Below are 22907 nucleotides of genomic sequence, written 5' to 3'. Positions count from 1 at the left end.
GTGTTTGTTCCCATTCTGTGGCAATCACAGAGAGTACAATCCATCCCACTTTGTTTCTATTTCCGTCCCCACGTCAACAAGCTTCAAACAAGCTCCACTTTCTCCTTTTATAAAGGATTTATCTTCAAATAATTAGTCTGGCATTTTATGTATTGCTCTGAGGGGTGAGTGCATGTGAGAGAAAGACACAGAAAAGGAGGGAGAGTGTCAGACACACAGTTTGAATGCTTGAATATGATGTGTGTACGTGTACGTGCGCTCCTGCGTGTGTGCTAGTTGGGTGTTTGTCTGTATCTCACCTGGTGGTGTCACAGTGGGGTTATAATCACTAGGTGTGGGTGGGGTGATCGGCCTGCTGGGAAGGCTGATGCAGAACAAGCACAGAGACTCGGCATGGCATTCTGTCAGCCTCTACCCACTCAACCCTTTCTCTCCTTCTCACTCTGGGAATGGGAAACAGTGGTTCATATTCAGATAACCATGCAGTCATCTATTCATCCATATAACCGTGCATTCATGTGTACTTGGTAACTTCCAGGAAAGCCTGCATTGATTTTGACGAATCTACCATTCCCCGTCTTTGTTTATTAGGTTACCTTCTAACCGCAAATCAAATGTCATTAGTCACATGTGCCAAATGCAAATAGTCTGGGTAGCCATTTGATTAGATGTTCAGGAGTCTTATGGCTTGGGGTAGAAGCTGTTTAGAATCCTCTTGGACCTAGACTTGGTGCTCCGGTACTGCTTGCCGTGCAGTAGCAGAGAGAACAGTCTATGACAAGGGTGGTTGGAGTCTGACAATTTTTAGTGCCTTCCTCTCACACCGCCTGGTATAGAGGTCCTGGATGGCAGGAAGCTTTGCCCCAGTGATGTACTGGGCCGTACGCACTACCCTCTGGTGCCTTGCGGTCGGAGGCCAAGCAGTTGCCATACCAGGCAGTGATGCAACCAGTCAAGATGCTCTCAACCTGCTCCACTACAGCCACGTTGATGAGAATGGGGGCGTGCTCAGTCCTCCTTTTCCTGTAGTCCACAATCATCTCCTTTTTGTCTTGCTCATGTTGAGGGAGAGGTTGCTATCCTGGCACCACTCGGCCAGGTCTCTGACCTCCCTATAGGCTGTCTCATTGTTGTCGGTGATCAGCCCTACCACTGTTGTCATCGGCAAACTTAATGACGGTGTTGGAGTCGTGCCTGGCCGTGCAGTCATGAGTGAACAGGGAGTATAGGAGGGGACTGAGCACGCACCCAATGGGCCCCTGTGTTGAGGATCAGCGTGGCGGATGTGTTGTTACCTACCCTTACCACCTGGGGGCTGCCCGTCAGGAAGTCCAGTATCCAGTTGCAGAGGGAGGTGTTTAGTCCCAGGGTCCTTAGCTTATTGATGAGCATTGAGGGCATTATGTTATTGAACGCTGAGCTGTAGTCAATGAATAGCATTCTCACATAGGTGTTCCTTTTGTCGAGGTGTGAAAGGGCAGTGTGGAGTGCAATAGAGATGGCATCATCTGTGGATCTGTTAGAGGGCTATACAAATTGGAATGGGTCTAGGGCACAGGCAGTATGGTGGTCTGCTTGAAACATGTTGGTATTACAGACACAGACAGGGAAAGGTTGAAAATGTCAGTGAAGACACTTGCCAGTCGGTCAGCGCATACTCGGAGTACACGTCCTGGTAATCCGTCTGGCCTGCGGCTCACCTGTTTAAAGGTCTTACTCGCATTGGCTGCGGAGAGCGTGATCACACAGTCGTCTGGAACAGCTGGTGCTCTCATGGATGTTTCAGTGTTATTTGCATCAAAGCGAGCATAGAAGTAGTTTAGCTCGTCTGGAAGGCTCGTGTCACTGGGCATCTCTCGGCTGTGCTTCCCTTTTGTAGTCTGTAATGGTTTGCAAATCCGACGAGCATCAGAGCCGGTGTAGTACGATTCGATCTTAGTCCTGTATTGAAGCTCTGCCTGTTTGTTGGTTCATCTGAGTGAATAGCGGGATTTCTTCTAAGCTTCCGGGTTAGAGTCCCGCTCCTTGAAAGCAGCAGCTCTAGCCTTTAGCTCAGTGCGGCTGTTGTCTTAATCCATGGCTTCTGGTTGGGGTATGTACGGTCACTGTGGGGATGACGTCATCGATGCACTTATTGATGAAGCCAGTGACTGATGTGGTGTACTCCTCAATGCTGTCTGAGGAATCCCGGAACATATTCCAGTCTCTGCTGGCAAAACAATCCTGTAGCTTAGAATCGGCTTCATCTGACCACTTTTTTTTTATTGATCGAGTCACTAGTGCTTCCTGCTTTAGTTTTTGCTTGTAAGCAGGAATCAGGAGGATAGAATTATGGTTTGCCAAATGGGGGGTGAGGGAGACCTTTGTATGCGTCTCTGTATGGAGTAAAGGTGGTGTTTTTTTCCATCTGGTTGCACATTTAACATGCTGATAGAAATCAGGTCAAACATATTTAAGTTTTCCTGCATTAAAGTCCCCGACCACTAGGAGCGCCGCCTCTGGCTGAGCGTTTTCCTGTTTGCTTATGGCGGAATAGTTCATTGAGTGCAGTCTTAGTGCCGGCCTCAGTCTGCGGCTACAAAAAATACAGATGAAAATTCTCTAGGTAGATAGTGTGGTCTACAGCTTATCATGAGATACTATACCTCAGGCGAGCAAAACCTTGAGACTTCCTTAGATATCGTTCATCAGCTGTTATTTACAAAAATAATCGCAGTTCTGATGTCCAGAAGTTATTTTCGGGTAGAAGAGACAGTAGCAGCAACATTAGGTACTAAATAAATGACAAAATAAGTTACAAACAACGCAAAGAAACGAATGAAAAAACAATTGGATAGGAACGCGTAAAACGTCCGCCGCCTTCTCCGGCCCCATCTTAGGACCATCAACCTTCCTCGCTGCTTTAGCTTCTTGCTTTCTTGTGATATCGTAGACTGTCTCTCTTACGATCGATTCAGTGCTATTTACAGGGATTGCCTTTGTGATTGCTCCCATTAATCATTGCTATAGTAGTCGTGATTTCAGTGTCAGCCACTCACAAACTAGGAAATAGTATCGGCCTCCAGGGTGGTATTTTAGGTTTCTTTCACCAGCCCTGCAAGCCAGCTGGTCCCTCAGTGTGGTGGCCATGCTTGTCAGAAGACTGGGTTTCCTGTAAGAGCTGTGTTGGACTCCATCCCCTATCAAAGGAAAGGGCTCAGCCAGGGGAAGTCTTTAAGGGCTTAATTACATTTCCCCTCATTGATTTGGCCCTGCTTTCAAGAAGGATATTATAGGGGCATCTCATAGGATATGGCTACTGTAACTCGGCTTGATTAACTTTTGTTAATTGCTAAGTAATACGCCTTCTAGCCCTGCTATTAGAGTAGGTTCCTCCCCCAAACCTCAATTTAACAGTCTAATGCTCGTTGTTGAAACCGTTCTTTGTTCTGGCTGAGTTGAGGTTGTTTGATAGTGACACATGGGGACGTCATGTACTATATAGCCTACATGCCTGACATTGCCCTCCTGTTTATGTAGGTTCATGTGTGTGTATTTGCATGTGTGGTCAATATTAATACCCATTTAACGCCATATACTCTGTACTATGAGTTTGTTTGGTAATGATACAGTATGGGGACATGTGTGTAACCTTTGCCCTCTCCCTGTCTATCTCCCTAGACTGTGACCCAGCAGGAGCACTGCGATGGCCAGCTGCCACAGTAGCCATGCAGACAACGCCAAAGCTCCTCCTCCCTCAGCCTCACGGCCGCCCCCTGTGCCCAAGCTCCACGTCCAGGGCTCGCTGTCCCGGAAGTCCATCACCATCCACTTCTCGCCCCTGGGCGAGGAGGAGGAGGAAGAGGAGCTCTATGGGGCAGTTGCGTCCTCTCCTCATCCCCCTGCTGCACCCAAGGAGGACCCAGGCATTGTGGAGGCCAGTGAGGATCTGATCCTTGAAGGAGCCGGGTTGAACTCTGAGGCTCAGGCTGCAGTTCTGCCTATGTTGTCCTCAACTGGTCCTCAAAGCTCCATTACCTCCACATTACCCTCTGAACCGAAGAGCTCCTCTCCTTCCCCTGCCTCCAACTGTAAATCCACTTCCTCTCCCTCCAAGTCTAGCGGCAAACTTTTCTTCAGCCTGGTCAAGTCTCTATCCTCTGACATCGTCGAGCCTTCTGAGATTGTCTCCATCTCCCCCGCTGCCCCCACTTCCGTGCGCCACCGCCACCCGATGAAAACCCTGGTCAAGTCACTCTCCTCTGACACCTCCCAGGAATCCTCCTCCTCCTCCTCGCCCTACCGCCTCTCGGACTCCCGCCTCCACCTGCAACTCTTCAAGCAGTTCACCCAATCCCGTGCCCCGGTGGGTGTTGTTGCCGGGGGTGACTCCAAGACTGCACCCTCCTCGACGCTCACCTCCCCAGACAGCCGCAACTTCTTTAAGGCGTCTGTGGAGGCGAGCATCGAGGACACTAAGCGCCGTTTCTCCGAGGCCATCTACGAGCCTCTCCAGATGTTAAATAAGATCATGGAGGACAAGAGCGGAGGCATTGGCAGCAGTGCCTTCCGGTCCAAAGCGCTCTCGTCCAGTGCTTCGGAGCTCACCTGCCTGGCCTCCCTCAACAACGGCCAACCAGAGAGCAACAACAACTACAGCATCAAGGAGGAGGAAACCGGGGATGACTGGGAGTCCGAGGGAACCGGAAACGGAGCCAGCTTGCCAAATCCCACCGCTGATACCAGTCACACCAGAAGTCCTAAGATGTCCTCCTCCGTTTCCGCCTCTTACGGCCTGGACAAGTGCTCCATGTCGGCCCTGGCCAAGCTGGAGGACGAGGACTTCTGTGTCCTGTCTAGTGAGGACTTTGAGGATACCGATGGGGATTATGTTGACAGAACGAACAATACATGCAGCCAAGTGAGACTTCCCCCTAGTGGCAGTCCGGAACTATGCAGTAACGACAAGTCAAAGGGAGAAGATCCACCACCCAGCATTCCACACTACACCCTGATCATCATCACAGCGCTGGTCTACGGGTACTTCGTGTTGCCCCTGCCCACCTACGTTGGGGGTATGCTGCTCGGAGTGGGACTAGGGTTCATGCTAGCTATCGCTGTGGTGTGGTTGGCCGGACCCAAGCCTTCTGGCAATCGCTCCAGACATCCCAGACACCAGGGGAGGCTGTGGAACATGGCCCAGATGGGCATCAAAGAGCCAAACATCTTCAAGGTGAGGAACTCCATGGTCTAACCTATTGGTTTTCTAACCCCTCCTCAGGGACCCCCAGATGTTTCACAATTGAGTTGTACCCTGGAACTACCACTCCGGATTCACTAAGCAAGGGCTTAATGATTAGTCGCGAAGTGGGATCAGTAGTGCTAGCTCTGGAATAGAGCAATTTCATTGGGCAGTCTGGGGAGGTTTGAAATCACTGTAAAAACCAATTAACTGAAGATATGCAGAAATCCATGGTCACACGAATAGGCAGTGGTGCTGAACACAGCCCCAGAAATGAAAGATTCATAACACCATGTTATTATTACCTAGCTAATGGCCGGATTTCTATTTGTTAACAATGAGAGACCTGCTGTGGTAAGGTATCACGTTGAACTTTCCCAATACTTGTGTTATATCAGAGCAAATCTGTTTTCGACCGAACATTATAGAGATTGATTTCTCAAGGTTGACCTGTAATTCTCTAGCCTTGATCTCATGAGTGTTCATTGTAAATTTAATAAGAAGCTGGATGACCGTCTTGTAGCCTGGTCTTAATAGCTGCAAATTATTATTTTAGCTCCTGCTGTTGTCAATGTAATACTGTTTTCATAAAAGCACCTTTAAAATACTTTCACATGAAACTACTAATGTTCCCAGATTTTTCAGAAATCCTAGTTGGAGGATTTCCTCCCTGCTTATTCTCTCCTAATTCCAGGAATCCTCCAACTGGTGACTTCTTAAAGAACCTGGGAATTTGGGAATTGTGCAAACCTTGTAGAGAATGAATTGTAAGAGCACCGTGAAGTAGGCCTAGATCAGGTCTCTTTTTAGACTGACTGATCACCTGCTCCAGAATCTCCCATAAGTGTTCAATTGGTTTGAGATCTGGTGACTGAGACGCACACAGACACCCTACCCTTTGAGACCCCACTTTCAAAGTCACTGAGATTTCTTCTAGACATTGTAGCCAAAATAATGGCACAAGGGAACTAAGCATGATGGGACGATCATTTCTTAATTAACTCAGGAACCTCACCTGTGAGGCACCACCTGCTTTCAATATACTTTGTATCCCTCATTTACACAAGTGTCCTTTATTTTGGCAGTTACCTGTACAATGTTTCAGCACCCATCCTGATCCTTGACTGGCTTAAAGGCATACTTCGGGACTTTAGCAATGAGACTATTTATCTACTCCCCCAGAGTCAGGTGAACTAGTGGATACCATTTCTGTGTCTCGGTGTGCAGTATGAAAAGTTCCAGGTAGTTTTGCAAACCAATGCTAACTAACGTTAGCGCAATGACTGGAAGTCTATGGGTATCTGCTAGCATCCTCTCGCAGCCTTTTCTATTATCCTCCTCTAGACTACTGACTAGTCTCTAGACAAATGCAGATGCCTGTTGTGACCGACCACATAAAGTGCCATTCAGAGAAGAAATACGCCTATTTGAGCATCAAATGAGATCGTCTCGCTCACCACTTTGATGTCAGAGGGAACAAAAGAGTGAGGCTCAGAGGCAAATATACCTCATCCTCCATTGTTAGCGCTAATAGACAATAAATTACCTGAGGGAAGTTGTTTTAGCGCCAGCCAGCTGGCTCATTCAGCAGCATTAGCACTCAAATGGATCAGACAGACCATACCCACTGTGGCTATATATCATACTCAAAGCCTGTTAGCCTACTTCTCTTCACTGCTAATGCCCTCCATAGCTTGCCAGACAGTAATAGACTCTGTGGTAGAGTGGTCACCCCACGTCCCGTGGCCCTCTTCCAAATGATGTCACCTCTGTACTGGCTGTGAAGGCCAGTCGGTCAGTCGCATAATATAATGGAGAGGGTTCACTGTCTTGTTTGACCCCCACATATTGGAAAGCTGATGATAACATCACCGGCAGACAGCACACAAGCACATTAACTGGCAGGCTTTACTGTCCTGGGCTTGGCCTTGTCAGTCAAAGGGACAGTGTATGGTGGTGTTTGGGACACAAAAGGCATAGGCTTTGTTCAGGACTATAATATGAGAATTTGGTGACAACAGTGTCTTCTCTCTTTCTGTGTCTCGCTCTCTTTCTCTCATTCTCTCACATTCCCTCTCTGTCTCCTCTCTTTTTTCTGTCTCTCTCTCTCTCTCTCTCGCTCTCTCCCTCCTCCCTCCATGTCTAGCTGTAGGAGCAATAGAACCAGCACATCTAGGCCTATATCAAGTTTCCTGCTGGAGACTTGTGTGTCTGTGATGGCAAAGCTCTAGGGGCCGTCTTGATCTCTGCGAAGAGGAAGGGACGAGATGAGACTGGAAGGTTGCATCCTAAATGGCACCCTATTCCCAATATAGTGCACTACTTCAGACTCAGCTGACGAGGAGAAGAGGCAGCGAGTTACTAGATGACTGCTGTCGCGATTTTACTATCTTCAATCTACTGCCGTTGGATGAGGATTGTGTTAGTGGTTCAAGGCCACACCGGCGGTGAAATATTTCACATGGTGGAATGAAATAACGTGAGCAATATGCACTGGTTGTAAAAGCGATGATAGCCACTAGGAGCAACTAGGAGCACTATACCTAACAGTGCAGACCATCAGGGTTGAGGTGAAGTCGTGGATAGTTGTGTGTTTGAGTCTGTGAAGGTATCACCTTTGTTTGAAGGTTAAGCTTTTTAGAAGTTACCGGTCCCGTCTGTGGCATAGGGCATGTCCAGGGATTTAGACTGACTTCATTTCCACCCCTTAGATTTGATTACGCCTAGTAGTTTAATGAAGCTGTTGGTAGCAGTGACATTAGAACATACACACACACACACACACACAGTGTGCAGTCTAAGCCAGCAGGAGTGATTTATGAGGGGAAAACATCTAGATAAATCAACACAGTTCATTTTCTACCATAAAGTTTTATAATTGACCTCCACACCAAATATGTTTGGAAGCTATTTTTCAAAAACAAATGATGACCTTTTGACCCACCAAACTACATCATTTTGGTCTAACTACACACATGGTGCGCCCTAGCTCACAAAGGGACTGGTTTTTCATTTGAATGCTTATTGCATGTTCATAAATTGAAATGACAATGCGAACAAACCCAGGAAAGGAGCCGAAAGGCTATCTACTAAGCCAAAGAGACGGTGAAATGTTTGGCTCAGGTCCATTGACAAGACATGCATCATATCTCTCAGCAGCCTACTTAGAGCATTACCAAAGCCATCTTATCTGTTCCAGACCATTTCCACACACACACCGGAGTTGTGATCTCAATTCTGACACAATGATTGTGATTTAGTTTCTATATGTAGACGGAATCGGATGTTCATGCATTTAACATTCATTTGCTTTGTCAGGTGCCTAAAATCATTGTAGTGTCTTTCCGGAAGGGTTCAGCAGTACTGGAGGTTCATACAGTGCATTCAGAAAGTCTTCAGACCCCTTGACCTTTTTCTCATTTTGTTGCTTCACAGCCTTATTCTAAAATGGATGCAATTATTTATTTGTCTCATCAGTCTACACACAATACCCCCTATTGACAAAGTGAAAACAGGTTTTTATACATTTTGTAAATGTATAAAAAAATATATATATATATTTACATAAGTATTCAGACCCTTTGCTATGAGACTTGAAATTGAGATCAGCTGCATCCTGTTTCCATTGATCATCCTTGAGATGTTTCTACAACTTGATTGGAGTCCACCTGTGGTAAATTCAATTGATTGGACATGATTTGGAAAGGCACACACCTGTCTATATATGGTACCACAATTGACAGTGCATGTCAGAGCAAAAACCAAGCCATGAGGTCGAAAAAATTGTCCTTAGAGCTCCGAGACAAGATTGTGTCGATGCACAGATCTGGGGATGGGTACCAAAAAATTGCCTGACTAATTTCTCCATCTCACCCTGCAGGGCTGGATGAACGAGATAGTGAACTACGACCCGGAGACATACCATGCCACTCTGACCCACTCTGTGTATGTGAGACTGGAGGGCTCCATCCTGCGCCTGTCCAAACCCAACCGCAACATCGCCCGGCGGGCCACGCATAACGAATCCAAGCCCGACGTCAGCTACATCAGCCAGAAGATCTACGACCTCACTGACAGCAAGGTGGGTGCATTTCCGCCTAGGTACAGATCTTGGATCAGCTTCCCCTACCCCAATCCTAACCTTAACCATTTTAAAGTGGAAAATGCAGATTGACCCACGATCAGCTACGGGCGGGGGTGAAGACGGGTTGTGGGTGTATGTGTCACCATCTGCTATATATTACATATAGTATATGTGGTGTGTGTACTTGGCCTTTGGTCTTCGAGGCAATTTCAGTTTAAGTTCCCATTAGGCCACACACACACCCAACTCAATCAATTCTTGTATTCCCTCTCTAGATCTTTCTGGTGCCCCAGAATCTGGCCAGGAAGCGCGTGTGGAACAAGAAGTACCCTATCTGCATCGAGCTGGCCAAGCAGGACGACTTCATGTCCAAGGCAGAGGGCGACCGCAGCGAAACCACACACGAGAGAACCACGACCACAGGAGAGGCCACCGCGGGGACGGAGGAGGCCAAAAGGTCCAGTGGTCCAGAGCTGACCCTGTACCTGTTTGGTCGGACAGGGAGGGAGAAGGAGGAGTGGCACCGGAGGATTCTGCTGGCCTCCAAGCCCCCCAAGACGGGGATGAAGAGAGCCACCAGTCTGCAGGGGATTAAGACTGGTCAGTGGATTGATCTAGGTGACACACACACACACACACTCACGGACCAACTTACACACACACATTCTTCCATACTAGTTATTTACAGGAAGTTGTTGCTTGTTGAGTCTCTTGACTCAACAATCATGTCTGGCGCTAGCATGCTTACACATATATAGTGTGACAATGTGAATGCACCTGAGGAAAGTGCAAGACTACATTTGTATTTCATAATGCACATGAAATATTTTGATCTAGCTGCTTCTTTCTAATATCTTGTTCACCTTTGACCCCCCCACCGTCAGCCTTGAACTCCCACAGCCGCAGCAGCAGCCGCAGCAGTCTGGACGAGGTGCTAGCGTCTCAGCCAAGGACCAAGGACTCAACAGCAGGCATAACAGCCAAGACCAAGTCCCTACTGGACTACAGTGTCTACATGGCCACCCTGGTACCCCCTGAGACTGGCACTGCCACTGCTACTGCCACCCCCATCGCTGCCACTAGTCCCGTAGTCCAGAGTCCACAGAGTAGTCCTGGGTTGGGCAAGAAGGTACACCATCAACACTCCCTTATTTCTTTGTCTTTTTGTGTCTTGAAAAAAAAGAAAATACTTTACTGTACTATACTCTATTATTATATTAATCATTTGTTTTTATTATACATAATTTCAGTAAATTAATCAAATTACAGTGCTAAGTTAAAGTTTATCATGCTTCCTTTTTTTTCTCCTCTTGTGTCCCCGCCTCCCTACCAGTTGCTGAGTAGAAGCAGCTTTGGCCCTGTCTTGGTGCTGGGGGAGGAGGAGCCTGTTGCCTGGGTGAACTCTTTGATTGGCCGGGTGGCATGGGACTTCCTGGGCGAGCCCTACTGGGCTGACGTGGTCTCGAAGAAGATCCAGATGAAACTCAGCAAGATCCGGGTGAGTGGCCTTTGACCTCTTGCCTCTCACCTATGGCCCTGTTGTGACAAAGGGCTTGTGTGCTTAAGAGCATTCTTACACTGTTGTATCTGTACTGTATTCTGTTACCACTGAGCTCCAGAAGGGATGAAGAAGAGGGAGAGTGCAAGGTTTATTTGGCTCGGAAGAAGAGTAGAGAGCGAGAATGGGCCATGCATGACTAATAATTAAAAAACAAAATAAAAATTGACCAGGGGACTTAATGCCTCACAGTGGAACCTTACGACTCTGCAGGGACACACACCACACACACACTCTAAATGTCAGCCACTTCCGCTGTGCAGCCCCGCCACAGGACTCAGATACTCCACACTGGGCTCAGAGAGAGACCCTCATTCCTCTCTCTCTTCATCCCTGTTTTGTATCCTGGTCCTTCGATTACCCCCAATGTTTCATCTTTGGGGTTGTTACTAGCCCCACGATAGCCCTTCGTCTGGTCATATTCCCAATGTCATGTGGTGATGTTGGCTGTTAGTCTTGTTGTCTCAGCTAACCGGCGTGAGGGAGTCGATAGGGGCCTTTGTGGCAGAAGAGAATGACTAGTAGAATGTGGGAGATGTCGAAGGAGCGAGTGAGTGGCCTGTTACCATCAACCTCTAACTTGCACTTACTATACCCCTGCAGCTGCAGACTGTGTGTGTGTGTAAAGAGATCTGCTTGACTGTTTCTTTCTCCTCCAGCTCCCCTACTTCATGAACGAGCTGACCCTGACAGAGCTGGACATGGGCGTGGCCACTCCCAGAATCCTTGGCGCCTCCAAACCCTCAGTGGACCATCAAGGTAAGAACCCTGGATGTGTTCTACTGTACTGTCCATCAACCAAATCCTGACCAATGAAGAAAATTGCAATGCATTGTGTTTATACACACACTCAAACACACATACTCTGCCACTAACACACTCGCTCAGCCAGGCTCCCACTGTGCAATGTGGTTTGAATTCCACTTCACACCGCCCCTGCGTTGCAATTGATCCCCTCCGCTGCGTGGTGACATTGTGGCAGATGCAGGGCTGTCATTTAGAGCCGTGCTGTGCAATCTGTTTATTAGAATCACTGTTTCATTCAGGAAGGCCCTTTACGAGAAGGCATGAACTGTAGATTCAGGCCAGCATGGTTCTCTATAAACATACGGGCAGCTGTTTGTATGTCGTGTCGTGGAATTGTTGCCATCAAAAGGAGAGACCATTTCTTCAAAACACATCAACTTTATTATTTCATTCCAGTAGTAATGGAGCTTGTCAACGAGCACCCCCCCGTCCCGTCCCCCGCCCGTTGTTGATTCGTTGAGAGCCCAACCAGCAGGACTATGCCACAGCATTTTATAGTAACGTCCATCCTCCTGGATGTTCAGGACAAATCACAGATGAGAGAATTTATTCAAAGGCACATTTTGCTCTCATGCAACAGACGTCAAGATTTACTGCTCGCTTGTACAAAAATACTAACGCAACCTAGAATACTAAATATTTTATTTTTAAAGAAACTGGTGATTAGTTCTCCCTGTTACCGACAGACAAACACACAGACGCTAATCATGAAATGGAATGTTGTCTAATCACCAATCCATTGTAAACCCACTGTCAGTGTTAAAGAAGCCTGCTTTCAGCCCACACACACAGAGGAGTGTTCTAGAAATCCCCTATTCTGTTGCATAAAACAACCATTTTATGCAATAACAGTATTATAACAATCTTGTCATTTCTGTTCTGACAGGTGCACTGTTGATTTACATCCTCTGATTTATTCGCACACGTCGCTACTGTTTAACACATGTACATTCTCTCTCTTTGCTCTGTCCTAGTACGGACGTGTTTTGTGATGACTCCCCACCGCTCCCTTATCCAGCCCCTTTCTCTGATTTAATAACATTGTAATATTAGGGCTCTGTGTTGAGTTCATCGGCTCTGTCATAACCCCTGGACCAGGGGACAGCAACACCACTGAGAGACACCGTGTAATGCTAGCTAACAGTGCTAACAACGACCAAGCGACCACAATGACACAGTAGGTTATTCATTGAACGAGACGCCAGACTGGTCCGTGTCAGTGATGACTTTATGCTTCCATTCTATATTGTAAGACTTAAGAATTTTAACATTTACGTTCATCAACAGGAGGAGCATTTCCAACCCCAGTAGGGGCAATACCTCAACTCAATGAATATATCTATTAAGAAGAATTTGATCATTATGTTCCACAGGAGTCTACCCAATCCTGTTAGGTGTTTACTCACTCAATATCACTCATTGACAACGTTATCGACGAGTACCGTGCTATGTTAATCAAGCTCTTGTTTAGAATATTATGCTACTGTGATGGAATGTGTTTTGCGGGAAAATGCCTTGCTAAGTACAATGTAATCAAGTCCTGAGCTGTTGAGTGGGTCACATGGTTATCTGTTAGACTGAGTAAATAAAGGCTGAGGTACACTAGAGGGGCCATAGGCTTGGCTGTTAGTTGCACAACCAGCTTCTCAGTACAAACACACTGCAGTTTGTAGAGTACAGTTGAGCAGAAGTTTGGACGGTACATAATATGAATCAGCTCATAATATGAATATGCCTCAACTTTAGTAGAGTGACTGTCGGTTGGTTGCTTTCTAGCAGAAGAGTCTCTCGTAACATCTAACCGTCAAGCACCTTACCTTCCGTATTTGCACAGTAGGTAATCATTATTGGGTGCATACACAGCACATGTCATTTCTGGGTACATACACCCTTAATGAAGTTATGCCCCACAGTGTAGATTTTCTTGCATCTTATTAGTGTGTGAATATTAGGAGAGATGGTTTCATGTGACATGTAGATCAGGTATGACTGGCCCACTGAATGTCCCACTCCATTGGGGCATGGCCCTCCTATGGCCTCCATCCTATGGCCTCGAATTTTAATTGATGTCGCCCTCTCTTTTAAATTGCATATTCAATAACTTACAAAAAAAATTGAAGCTGAAATGGGGAATTTTATTTTAGGAGTAAGGCCTGTTTTTCTTTTGAAGCCAGAAGGAGGCTAGTATCAGCTACATTTTTGCCTTTACTAGACTATGGGGATATTTTATATATGAATGCTTCCGCTCAGTGTTTGAGATCAATTGACACCCTTTACCATGGCACTTTGAGATTTATTTTAAACTGCAAAACCCTTACGCACCACTGCACTTTGTATACCAGGCCTTCTCTAGTCACTTGTACGCTCAATCACTGGTATACTTTTATTTATGCCAGCAGCATACCACCCTGCATACCACTGCTGGCTTGCTTCTGAAGCTAAGCAGGGTTGGTCCTGGTCAGTTCCTGGATGGGAGACCAGATGCTGCTGGAAGTGGTGTTGGAGGGTCAGTAGGAGGCACTCTTTCCTCTGGTCTAAAAAAAATATCCCAATGCCCCAGGGCACTGCCCTATGTAGGGTGCCATCTTTCGGATGGGACGTTAAACGGGTGTCCTGACTTTCTGAGGTCAATAAAGATCCCATGGCACTTATTGTAAGAGTAGGGGTGTTAACCCCGGTGTCCTGGCTAAATTCCCAATCTGGCCCTCAAACCATCACAGTCAACTAATCATCCCCAGTTTACAATTGGCTCATTCATCCCCCTCCTCTCCCCTGTAACTATTCCCCAGGTCGTTGCTGCAAATGAGAATGTGTTCTCAGTCAACTTACCTGGTAAAATAATGGATTAATTAAAAAAATTACAAAGCCATTTTGGGTTTACTACCTTTTAATTTTGGGCATTTTTATTTTTCAGAAATGTGGTGGGTACTCTCTTCATTCTCTGGACTTTATCCTGCTAACTGTTCCAAATGTCCCAACGGAATTTGGTAAAAGGGCTTTTATGTACTCTGCGCCATCGTCTTGGAACGCCTTACAAAATACTTTTAAACTGGAAGAACTTGTCCCGATTTGGTGTTTTTAAATCACTGATGAATGATTTTGAGACCGATTCCCTGACCTGTCAATGTTTTTAATTTGCTGTTTTAGATTTTTTTATACTCTTGTGAATTCTATGGTTTTTACTAGATTACTTGTAGTTTTTCATGTTTGTCTGTAATTTTTGTAATGACTTGGTGCTGCCTATCTTGGCCAGGACGCTCTTGAAAAATATATTTTAAATCTCAAGAGCCCTTCCTGGTTAAATATAGGTGAAATAAATAAATTAGCTAGGGCCCAGTCTTTAATCTGCTTCCCCCATGGGGCTGAGTTACAGACAAGAAGAGTTGAACACTAGTGAAAGAATGTGCGTTTCTATGTCTGGCAGTTGGATTGTCGCTTCTCTACACTACCCATCTTTCTTTCATTCTACCAGTTTCTCTGTTCCCTCACTCTGTTCCTCTCATACCATTTCTTCCTCTTTTTGCCAAACACTCTCTGTCTCTGTCTCTCGGTGTCTACCTGCTGTTCCTCTGTGAGTCACTGCCTCCAGTGTTTTGTCATTTCTATTACCCGGCGCTCTGATGAGACTTGATGGGAGAGGAAATGGATTCCACCACAGGCCGAGGGGAACAGATTCTGTTGGATCAGAGTTGGAGGAATGCACTTCCACTACACTCAGGGGGACTGGGTTATGTTCATTAGTCACCAAACAGTAAAGTATTGAGTGAAATGGGGAGGGGCTACTTACTCTTTTCCAATAAGAATGAACACAACCCAGGCTTCCACAGACAACCATTTTTTTGTGGGTTGTTAATTGTGTTTTTGTGCGAGTTTTTATGGGTTTAAAGAGTAATCAGCTTTCTGGGAAAATACTGTGTTATTGCCTGATGTTTTGCAGTGTAAGATGTTGTCAATGACATAGTGGTTCGATCCAACTAGGTGACAGAGTCCCACTATCTCGCAACCTAATGTTCCTTAGTAATGATCATATGCTGCAACCGTTTCGAAATAGGCCCCCAAGTAAGTAGGGATTAGGTCAATATTGAACTCTCACGAACAGTAGAATTTGCTGACAAATCTAGCTGGAAAACATCATTCAACAAATAACTTTCAATTCATTACATTTTCATCTCTGAAACATGTTTCTGAAACCCTGACCACTGAATACCACTGTTCTAGACTGAGCCTAACACACAGCTGAACTGGCAATGTGCAGGTTAACAGACACATATTTGCTAGAGTTCACCAACGTTTCAATCATTTGCATTGGAACAAGAGTATGCAACTATAATGTTTCTTAAGGAAAAGATTCCTCTAGCTTACATTCTAAAGAAACGTTTATATAATCCAGGACTGTTAGAGAGGCCCAGTCTGTCCTCCAGGCAGCTCAAGGTCTCTGCCTTCTGCCCTTACTGGAAACTGCTGGGCAACCACAATCAATAAAACTCACTGGCAGTGGAATAGACGGTGGACCTAAGGACCCACATCTTTCTCTCGGTCTGTCTGTCTGGTCCTGCTCTGCTCGTCTGTCTCGTCACCATTCCAGCTCACCCCAATTAGGCCAGAGTTGGTCGTTCAATACATCTCTCGCAGCTAGCGATTTGGTGCTCCTCCCCCCACGCTATCAGCCCTGCCCTCCCTTAACCCCTAAAGCTGTCGGGCACAGCCTTATTATCACCAGGGCCACACAGGGTTTGGCAAGGGCCACAAGTCCCCTGGCTTTCTCTCTCACACACCATGGGGATGTGGTCTGAGTGGACAGGGCTGGGGTGCGTTTGTGTACGTTTTGCGTTGTCTTGTGGTCACTTAGCACAGCTAGCGTTCAGGCTTGGCGAGGACGGTTGTGGAGAAAGAAGCGCAGCTTCTCCAACTCTCTGGGAGTGTTCACCCTGTAGGTGAATGGTGTCACTAGTTGGTTTTCATGCATAGTTCCTCGTTTCCTCGTAGTCTCCCAGTCCCTGCCGCTGAAAAACATCTCCACAGCATGAATCTGCCACCACCATGCTTCACTATAGGGATGGTATTGGCCAGGTGATGAGCGGTGCCTGGTTTCCTCCAGACTTGAGGCTTGGCAAGGAGTTCAATCTTGGTTTCATCAGACTAGAGAATCTTGTTTCTCATGATCTGAGAGGCCCTTTATAGGTGCCTTTTGGCAGACTCCAAGCAGGCTGTCATGTGCCTTTTTACTGTGGCTTACGTCTGGCCACTCTACCATAAAGGCCTGATTGGTGGAGTGCTGCAGAGATGGTTGTCCTTCTGGAAGGTTCTCCGATCTCCACAGAGGAACACTGGAGCACTGTCAGTGACCATCAGGTTCTTGTTCACCTCCCTGTTCTTCTCCTCCGATTGCTCAGTTTGGCCGGTCGGCCAGCTCTAGGAAGTATTGGTGGTTCAAATCTTCGTCCATTTAAGAACGATGGAGGCCACTGTGTTCTTGGGGACCTTCAATGCTGCAGACATTTTTTGGTACCCTTCCCCTGATCTGTGCCTCGACACAATCCTGTGTCGGAGCTCTACGGACAATTCCTTCGACCTCATGGCTTGGTTTTTGAATTTGAATTGAAATTACCACAGGTGGACTCCAAGTTGTAGAAATATCTCAAGGATGATTAATGGAAACAGGATGCACCTGAGCTCAATCTCTCATAGCAAAGGGTATGAATTCTTATCTACATAAGGTTTTTCTGTTTTCACGGGTTATTGAGTGTAGATTGATGAGGAAATAAATGAATGTAATACATTTTAGAGTAAGGCTTTAACTTAACAGAATGTGGAAAAAGTAAAGGGGTCTGAATACTTTCCGAATGCACCGTATGCGTCTGTGTGTCATCTATTGATCGACTGTCTGATTAAGCAGGTTAGAATTCCCATCATTCCTGCTGTGGGAGAGATACAACTGGTGTGTTAGTGTGAAGTCTTACTGTGTTGCTAAGAGAGAGTGTATGGTCTCTCACTAACGCACACACACGCCTGCATCATCTATCAACCCAGGAGTGCCCCCTAGTGGTGTAAAGTGGCTCTCTCCCAAAGTACAGTTCCATGATGTGCGTGTGTGTGTGTTACCGTGTGTGTCTGTATTCCCGTGCTGCTGTGTAATAGTGTGTGTGATGGTCCCCCTGTTCGGAGAACCCATGTCTGCCCCATGTGAGGGAGGCTTTGGGACGGGGCCTTGATAGGGTATTTCTCTAACCCAGATTAACAGAGCTGGGGCTTTCAGAAGAGACGCATGTTTATGCAGCGAGCAGCACCCCGCTGACATCAAACGAGCCCTGTGAGGGGTATCGCACGGTGTCCAACTGTTTCCCCTCTGTTCAAAGGGTCCTGTGATCTCTCTCTTTTTGTATCCCTCACTTCGGTTCTTTTCCACTGTCTGTCAATGGGAGAAGGATGGGGGGAAAGAGGGAGAGGGCAGGGAGATTTGAGAGCGGGATGAACGTGGGGGTCTGAGATGCTAGGGGGAGGGGAAGAGGCAGGGGAGCGAGGAAGACTGGGCGGGAGAAGTCAATGGCAGACTGAAGGCTAGTGTCCTGGAGCATTCGCCACAGACTGAGAACCTTTAGCCAGATCTACTCAACTTTTAGGCCCTGCAGATCTGGAAAGTTCATCACTTACTGTAGTTTCCAATGACTTTACCTGAAGCGCTGCTTTTTGTCTTCATGCTACGGTCAATGGTGGTAGGTTACTGTTCAATGCTGGGTCAAGTAGTTTGGTTTGTCAATGTGATCATCTAATATGTGTTCCTCCACTCCATTGGTATTCTTCCAAACAAACATTGAGATGTGTAATTTCAATTACACACACGGGGACACATGCACGCAGACTTGTCATTGCCCGCCCTACACACACACCAACCTCTGTCTGTCTCCCCCAGGTCTGTGGTTTGACTTGGAGATTTCGTACAGCGGCTCCTTCCTGATGACCCTGGAGACTAAGATGAACCTGATCAGACTGGGGAAGGACGGAGATGGCGTGCGCATCAGAGACATCAGCAAGGATGGGTAAGGGGAAGGAACGGTCCTCACTAAACACAACACTGACTGGTGTGTGACCTACTCTAATAATGATTATAAACGTTCATTCTAGGTTTACAGTGTAAGGTTAACAGTATTTTAACTATGAAACATTGAATGAACATAATTACTCTCGAAGGTGGTTGCACAGGGTGGAATAACCTTCATTTCCCACAGTAAACATTTGTGTAGCCATATGGGAAGTATGAGACATTCTCTTCACTATCCAGTGGGATATTAATCTTTTTAATAGCTGCTTTGTTGACAAATTTGCACTGACGTTCTTGAAACAACTGTTAAAGGTTTACACCGTTTTCCGCCTCTGAACACATAATGAGAGAATTAGCTTTCCACAGGATCAGGGGTTTAGCGACCTGTTCTCTTAACTGGTCTTCTGTACACTCTCCCTTTTTCTCTGTCCTTCCTTCCTTCCGTTCCTGGACGCACCCTTACATGGATATTTCCTTCACCTGGTGAGTGCTGAGTTTCTCTGGGGCCTTCTCGTTTCCATTTTCTTTTCATTTCAATCTGTTTTTGTGGTCATTTCATTACAGATGGCTTCCATCCCATCTAACTGACATTGTGAATGGGTTCGTTTTGTCAGTGTTCAGACTCATGTGAACGCTAAAACAAAGGGGATCTCAAGAGGATGCATCAATCCATACTCAGTGTTTTCCATTAGCGCCGGCTGATGCTGTCGGCTAATCAGCCAGTTAGACTCATTTGTAGCTTGCTACATTTTCCACTTCATATTAACTAGGTTACTTTTCATTTTAAAAATGTCAATTCGCTAGTCCGTCGAGCCCTGTCCCGCTCGAATGAGCAATATGATTATTTTACAGATCTATTGATAGGCGCCTGTCACAAAGCGAGCGATGACAGGAAACGCAGCAGAGAGGAAGAGTCGAAGCGAGAGGTTTCACTCTCTCCAAAATCTTTCCAAAATAAGCCCAATGCGTTTCTATGGGATTATTTTAGACCTAAGCTTGTCGCCTGTCTTCCCTTGTTTGGGACGACTCCCCCCATTGGTAGGGAGCATCTTGTCATTATATGCAGATCTCTGGTTGTAGTTAAATTCCTTTACACTGAGTAGGTAGAGAGAGTGATGCTTGTGAAATCCACGACTTAGCCTATTTTAATTTCTGACACACATTTCTTTTGGGTGTTTCCACATAGCCAGCCACGCGGAGTCGTGGAACGTTGTAGACCATTTACTGTGCATTGATTAATAACTGAACAGCAAGTGTTTACTAGTTTATCATAGGTGTCGAACTGACTGAATTATAGTCCTCCTATATACCTTTGCCATTCATAAATCACACAACGTGGTTATATGTACATGGTATCACATGGGGACAAGTAAACCAAAGGGTTTCCTAGGTTTCCTTTCCTAGGATGTCGTGTCTTGCCAGACAGTGACGCTGAAGTGAGTGACTCTCGTCTGTCAGTGTAGCCTACCGAATCGCATCAGTGTGAGAGTCGTTCACTTGTCTCCCTAAGTTTCATAGGCTACTGGTAGGCAGAGGCTTTTTGGCGCTTACATGCAGACAAATTATGAAAACATTCGATGAAGATGGCGATTCATCATTTCAGAAACAATAGGTAGTGGAGAGCCTCATTCTGGTCCAAATATGATAATTAGGGCCCTCACAAAATGCAGGCATTAAAATGGAATTCAACAATATTTAAAAAACGAAATGTATTGAACTGTAATTACTTTTCCCAAGTTTATCATAAGACATGAACTAGAGGTGGACCGATTATGATTTTTCAACGCCAATACCGATTATTGGAGGACCCAAAAAAAGCTGATACCGATTAATCGGAAAATTTAAAAAATATATATTTGTAATAATGACAATTACAACAATACTGAATGAACACTTATTTTAACTTAATATAATACATAAATAAAATCAATTTAGTCTAAAATAAAATGAAACATGTTCAATTTGGTTTAAATAATGCAAAAACAAAGTGTTGGAGAAGAAAGTAAAAATGCAATATGTGCTATGTAAGAAAGCTAACGTTTAATGTCCTTGCTCAGAACATGAGAACATATGAAAGCTGGTGGTTCCTTTTAACAGGAGTCTTCAATATATTCCCAGTTAAGAAGTTTTATGTTGTAGTTATTATAGGAATTATAGGACAATTTCTCTCTATACGATTTGTATTTCATATACCTTTGCCTATTGGATGTTCTTATAGGCTCTTTAGTATTGCCAGTGTACCAGTATAGCTTCCGTCCCTCTCCTCACCCCTACCTGGGCTCGAACCAGGAACACATTGACAACAGCCACCCTCGAAGCAGCGTTACCCATCACTCCACAAAAGCCGCTGCCCTTGCAGAGCAAGGGGAACAACTACTCCAAGTCTCAGAGCGAGTGACGTTTGAAAAGCTATTAGCGTGCACCCCGCTAACTAGCTAGCCATTTCACATCGGTTACACCAGCCTAATCTCGGGGTTGATAGGCTTGAAGTCATAAACAGCTCAATGCTTGAAGCACAGTGACGAGCTGCTGGCAAAAAGCACTAAAGTGCTGTTTGAATGAATGCTTACGAGCCTGCTGGTGCCTACCATCTCTGTCAGACTGCTCTATCAAATCATAGACTTAATTATAACATAATAACACACAGAAATATGAGCCGTAGGTCATTAATATGGTCGAATCCGGAAACTATCATCTCGAAAACAAAACGTTTATTCTTTCAGTGAAATACGGAACCGTTCCGTATTTTATCTAACAGGTGGCATCCATAAGTCTAAATATTCCTGTTACATTGCACAACCTTAAATGTTATGTGATAATTACGTAAAATTCTGGCAAATTAGGCGGCCCAAACTGTTGCCTATACCCTGACTCTGAGTGCAATGAACGCAAGAGAAGTGACACAATTTCACCTGGTTAATATCGCCTACTAACCTGGATTTCTTTTAGCAAAATATGCAGGTTTAAAAATATACACTTCTGTGTATTGATTTTAAGAAAGATATTGATGTTTATGGTTAGGTACAGTCATGCAACGATTGTGCTTTTTTCGCAAATGCGCTTTTGTTAAATCATCCCCCGTTTGGCGAAGTTGGCTGTCTTTGTTAGGAAAAAATAGTCTTCACAGAGTTCGCAACGAGTCAGGTTAGCAGGCAATATTAACTAAATATGCAGGTTTAAAAAAAATATATATATACTTGTGTATTGATTTTAAGAAAGGCATTGATGTTTATGGTTAGATGCACATTGGAGCAACGACAGTCCTTTTTCGCGAATACGCTCCACATCGATTATATGCAACGCAGGGCACGCTAGATAAACTAGTAATATCATCAACCATGTGTAGTTAACTAGTGATTTATGATTGATTGTTTTTTATAAGATAAGTTTATTCTAGCTAGCAACTTACCTTGGCTTCTTACTGCATTCGCGTAACAGGCAGTCTCCTTGTGGAGTGCAATGTAATCAGGTGGTTAGAGAGTTGGACTAGTTAACTGTAAGGTTGCAAGATTGAATCCCCGAGCTGACAAGGTAAAAATCTGTCTTTCAGCCCCTGAACAAGGCAGTTAACCCACCGTTCCTAGGCTGTCATTGAAAATAAGTATGTGTTCTTAACTGACTTGCCTAGATAAATAAAGGTGTAAAAAAAAAAAAATTATGTCCAAATCGGTGTCCATAAATACAGATTTCCGATTGTTATGAAAACTTGAAATCGGCCCTAATTAATCGGCCATTCCGATTAATCGGTCGACCTCTAACATGAACAGAATCCATCAATGCAACTTTCTGAAGAGGCAATAAATGCCCGTCTGTATGCGTGTGGTGCGCGGGTCTACCACTTTGTGTAAGTCATTAACAATTATGCTAAAGAAAAGTCTTCTGGTAGATGGCTTTCCCAACAACCTGCACAGTTAAATGTTAACTACAAACTACCCTATGTTTACCTGGAAAAATGATATCATGAGTGGGCATTTGTTTTGCAAACTCTAACATCACACTACTTGCTTGCTGTGCACATGAAACTACACAATTTTTTATTACATTTTTTTTTTCAGACCTGAAGTGGTCTCTTGATGTGGTTTAAGAGTTATTGTGGACTTAGAACACTCACATTTGTTGTTTTTCTTTTAAATTGTGAATTTGAAACGAAAAACCTGAAACAAATGGAATCCTCTTAAAAACAAAACCTTTTAATACA

At 45.2% G+C, this 22907-nt stretch overlaps 1 protein-coding gene across 12 annotated transcripts in view; it reads left to right on the top strand.

Annotated features, from left to right (window-relative positions):
* The window catches only part of LOC110493695 (testis-expressed protein 2), a 57681-nt gene that overhangs the window by 28705 nt on the left and 6069 nt on the right, over positions 1-22907 (top strand). For 6 of the 12 annotated variants that reach the window (XM_090204811.1, XM_090204809.1, XM_090204810.1 and 3 more), the window contains 7 exons: positions 3661-5212; positions 9102-9302; positions 9581-9905; positions 10190-10434; positions 10639-10803; positions 11523-11622; positions 18581-18707. In XM_090204811.1, the coding sequence (XP_090060937.1) occupies positions 3686-5212; positions 9102-9302; positions 9581-9905; positions 10190-10434; positions 10639-10803; positions 11523-11622; positions 18581-18707 (2690 nt within the window). In that variant the 5' untranslated portion in view covers positions 3661-3685. Of the gene's footprint in view, positions 1-3660; positions 5213-9101; positions 9303-9580; positions 9924-10189; positions 10435-10638; positions 10804-11522; positions 11623-18580; positions 18708-22907 lie in introns of all 12 variants that reach the window. The other 6 variants (XM_021568105.3, XM_090204805.1, XM_021568107.3 and 3 more) reach the window with 1 other exon arrangement.

The sequence above is a fragment of the Oncorhynchus mykiss genome, chromosome 17 (assembly GCF_057628025.1).
Source record: "Oncorhynchus mykiss isolate SJ-2025 chromosome 17, ASM5762802v1, whole genome shotgun sequence".
NCBI lineage: Eukaryota > Metazoa > Chordata > Actinopteri > Salmoniformes > Salmonidae > Oncorhynchus > Oncorhynchus mykiss.
The sequence above is the reverse complement of the archived record's forward strand: the minus strand, read 5'-3'. Positions and strand labels throughout refer to the sequence as shown.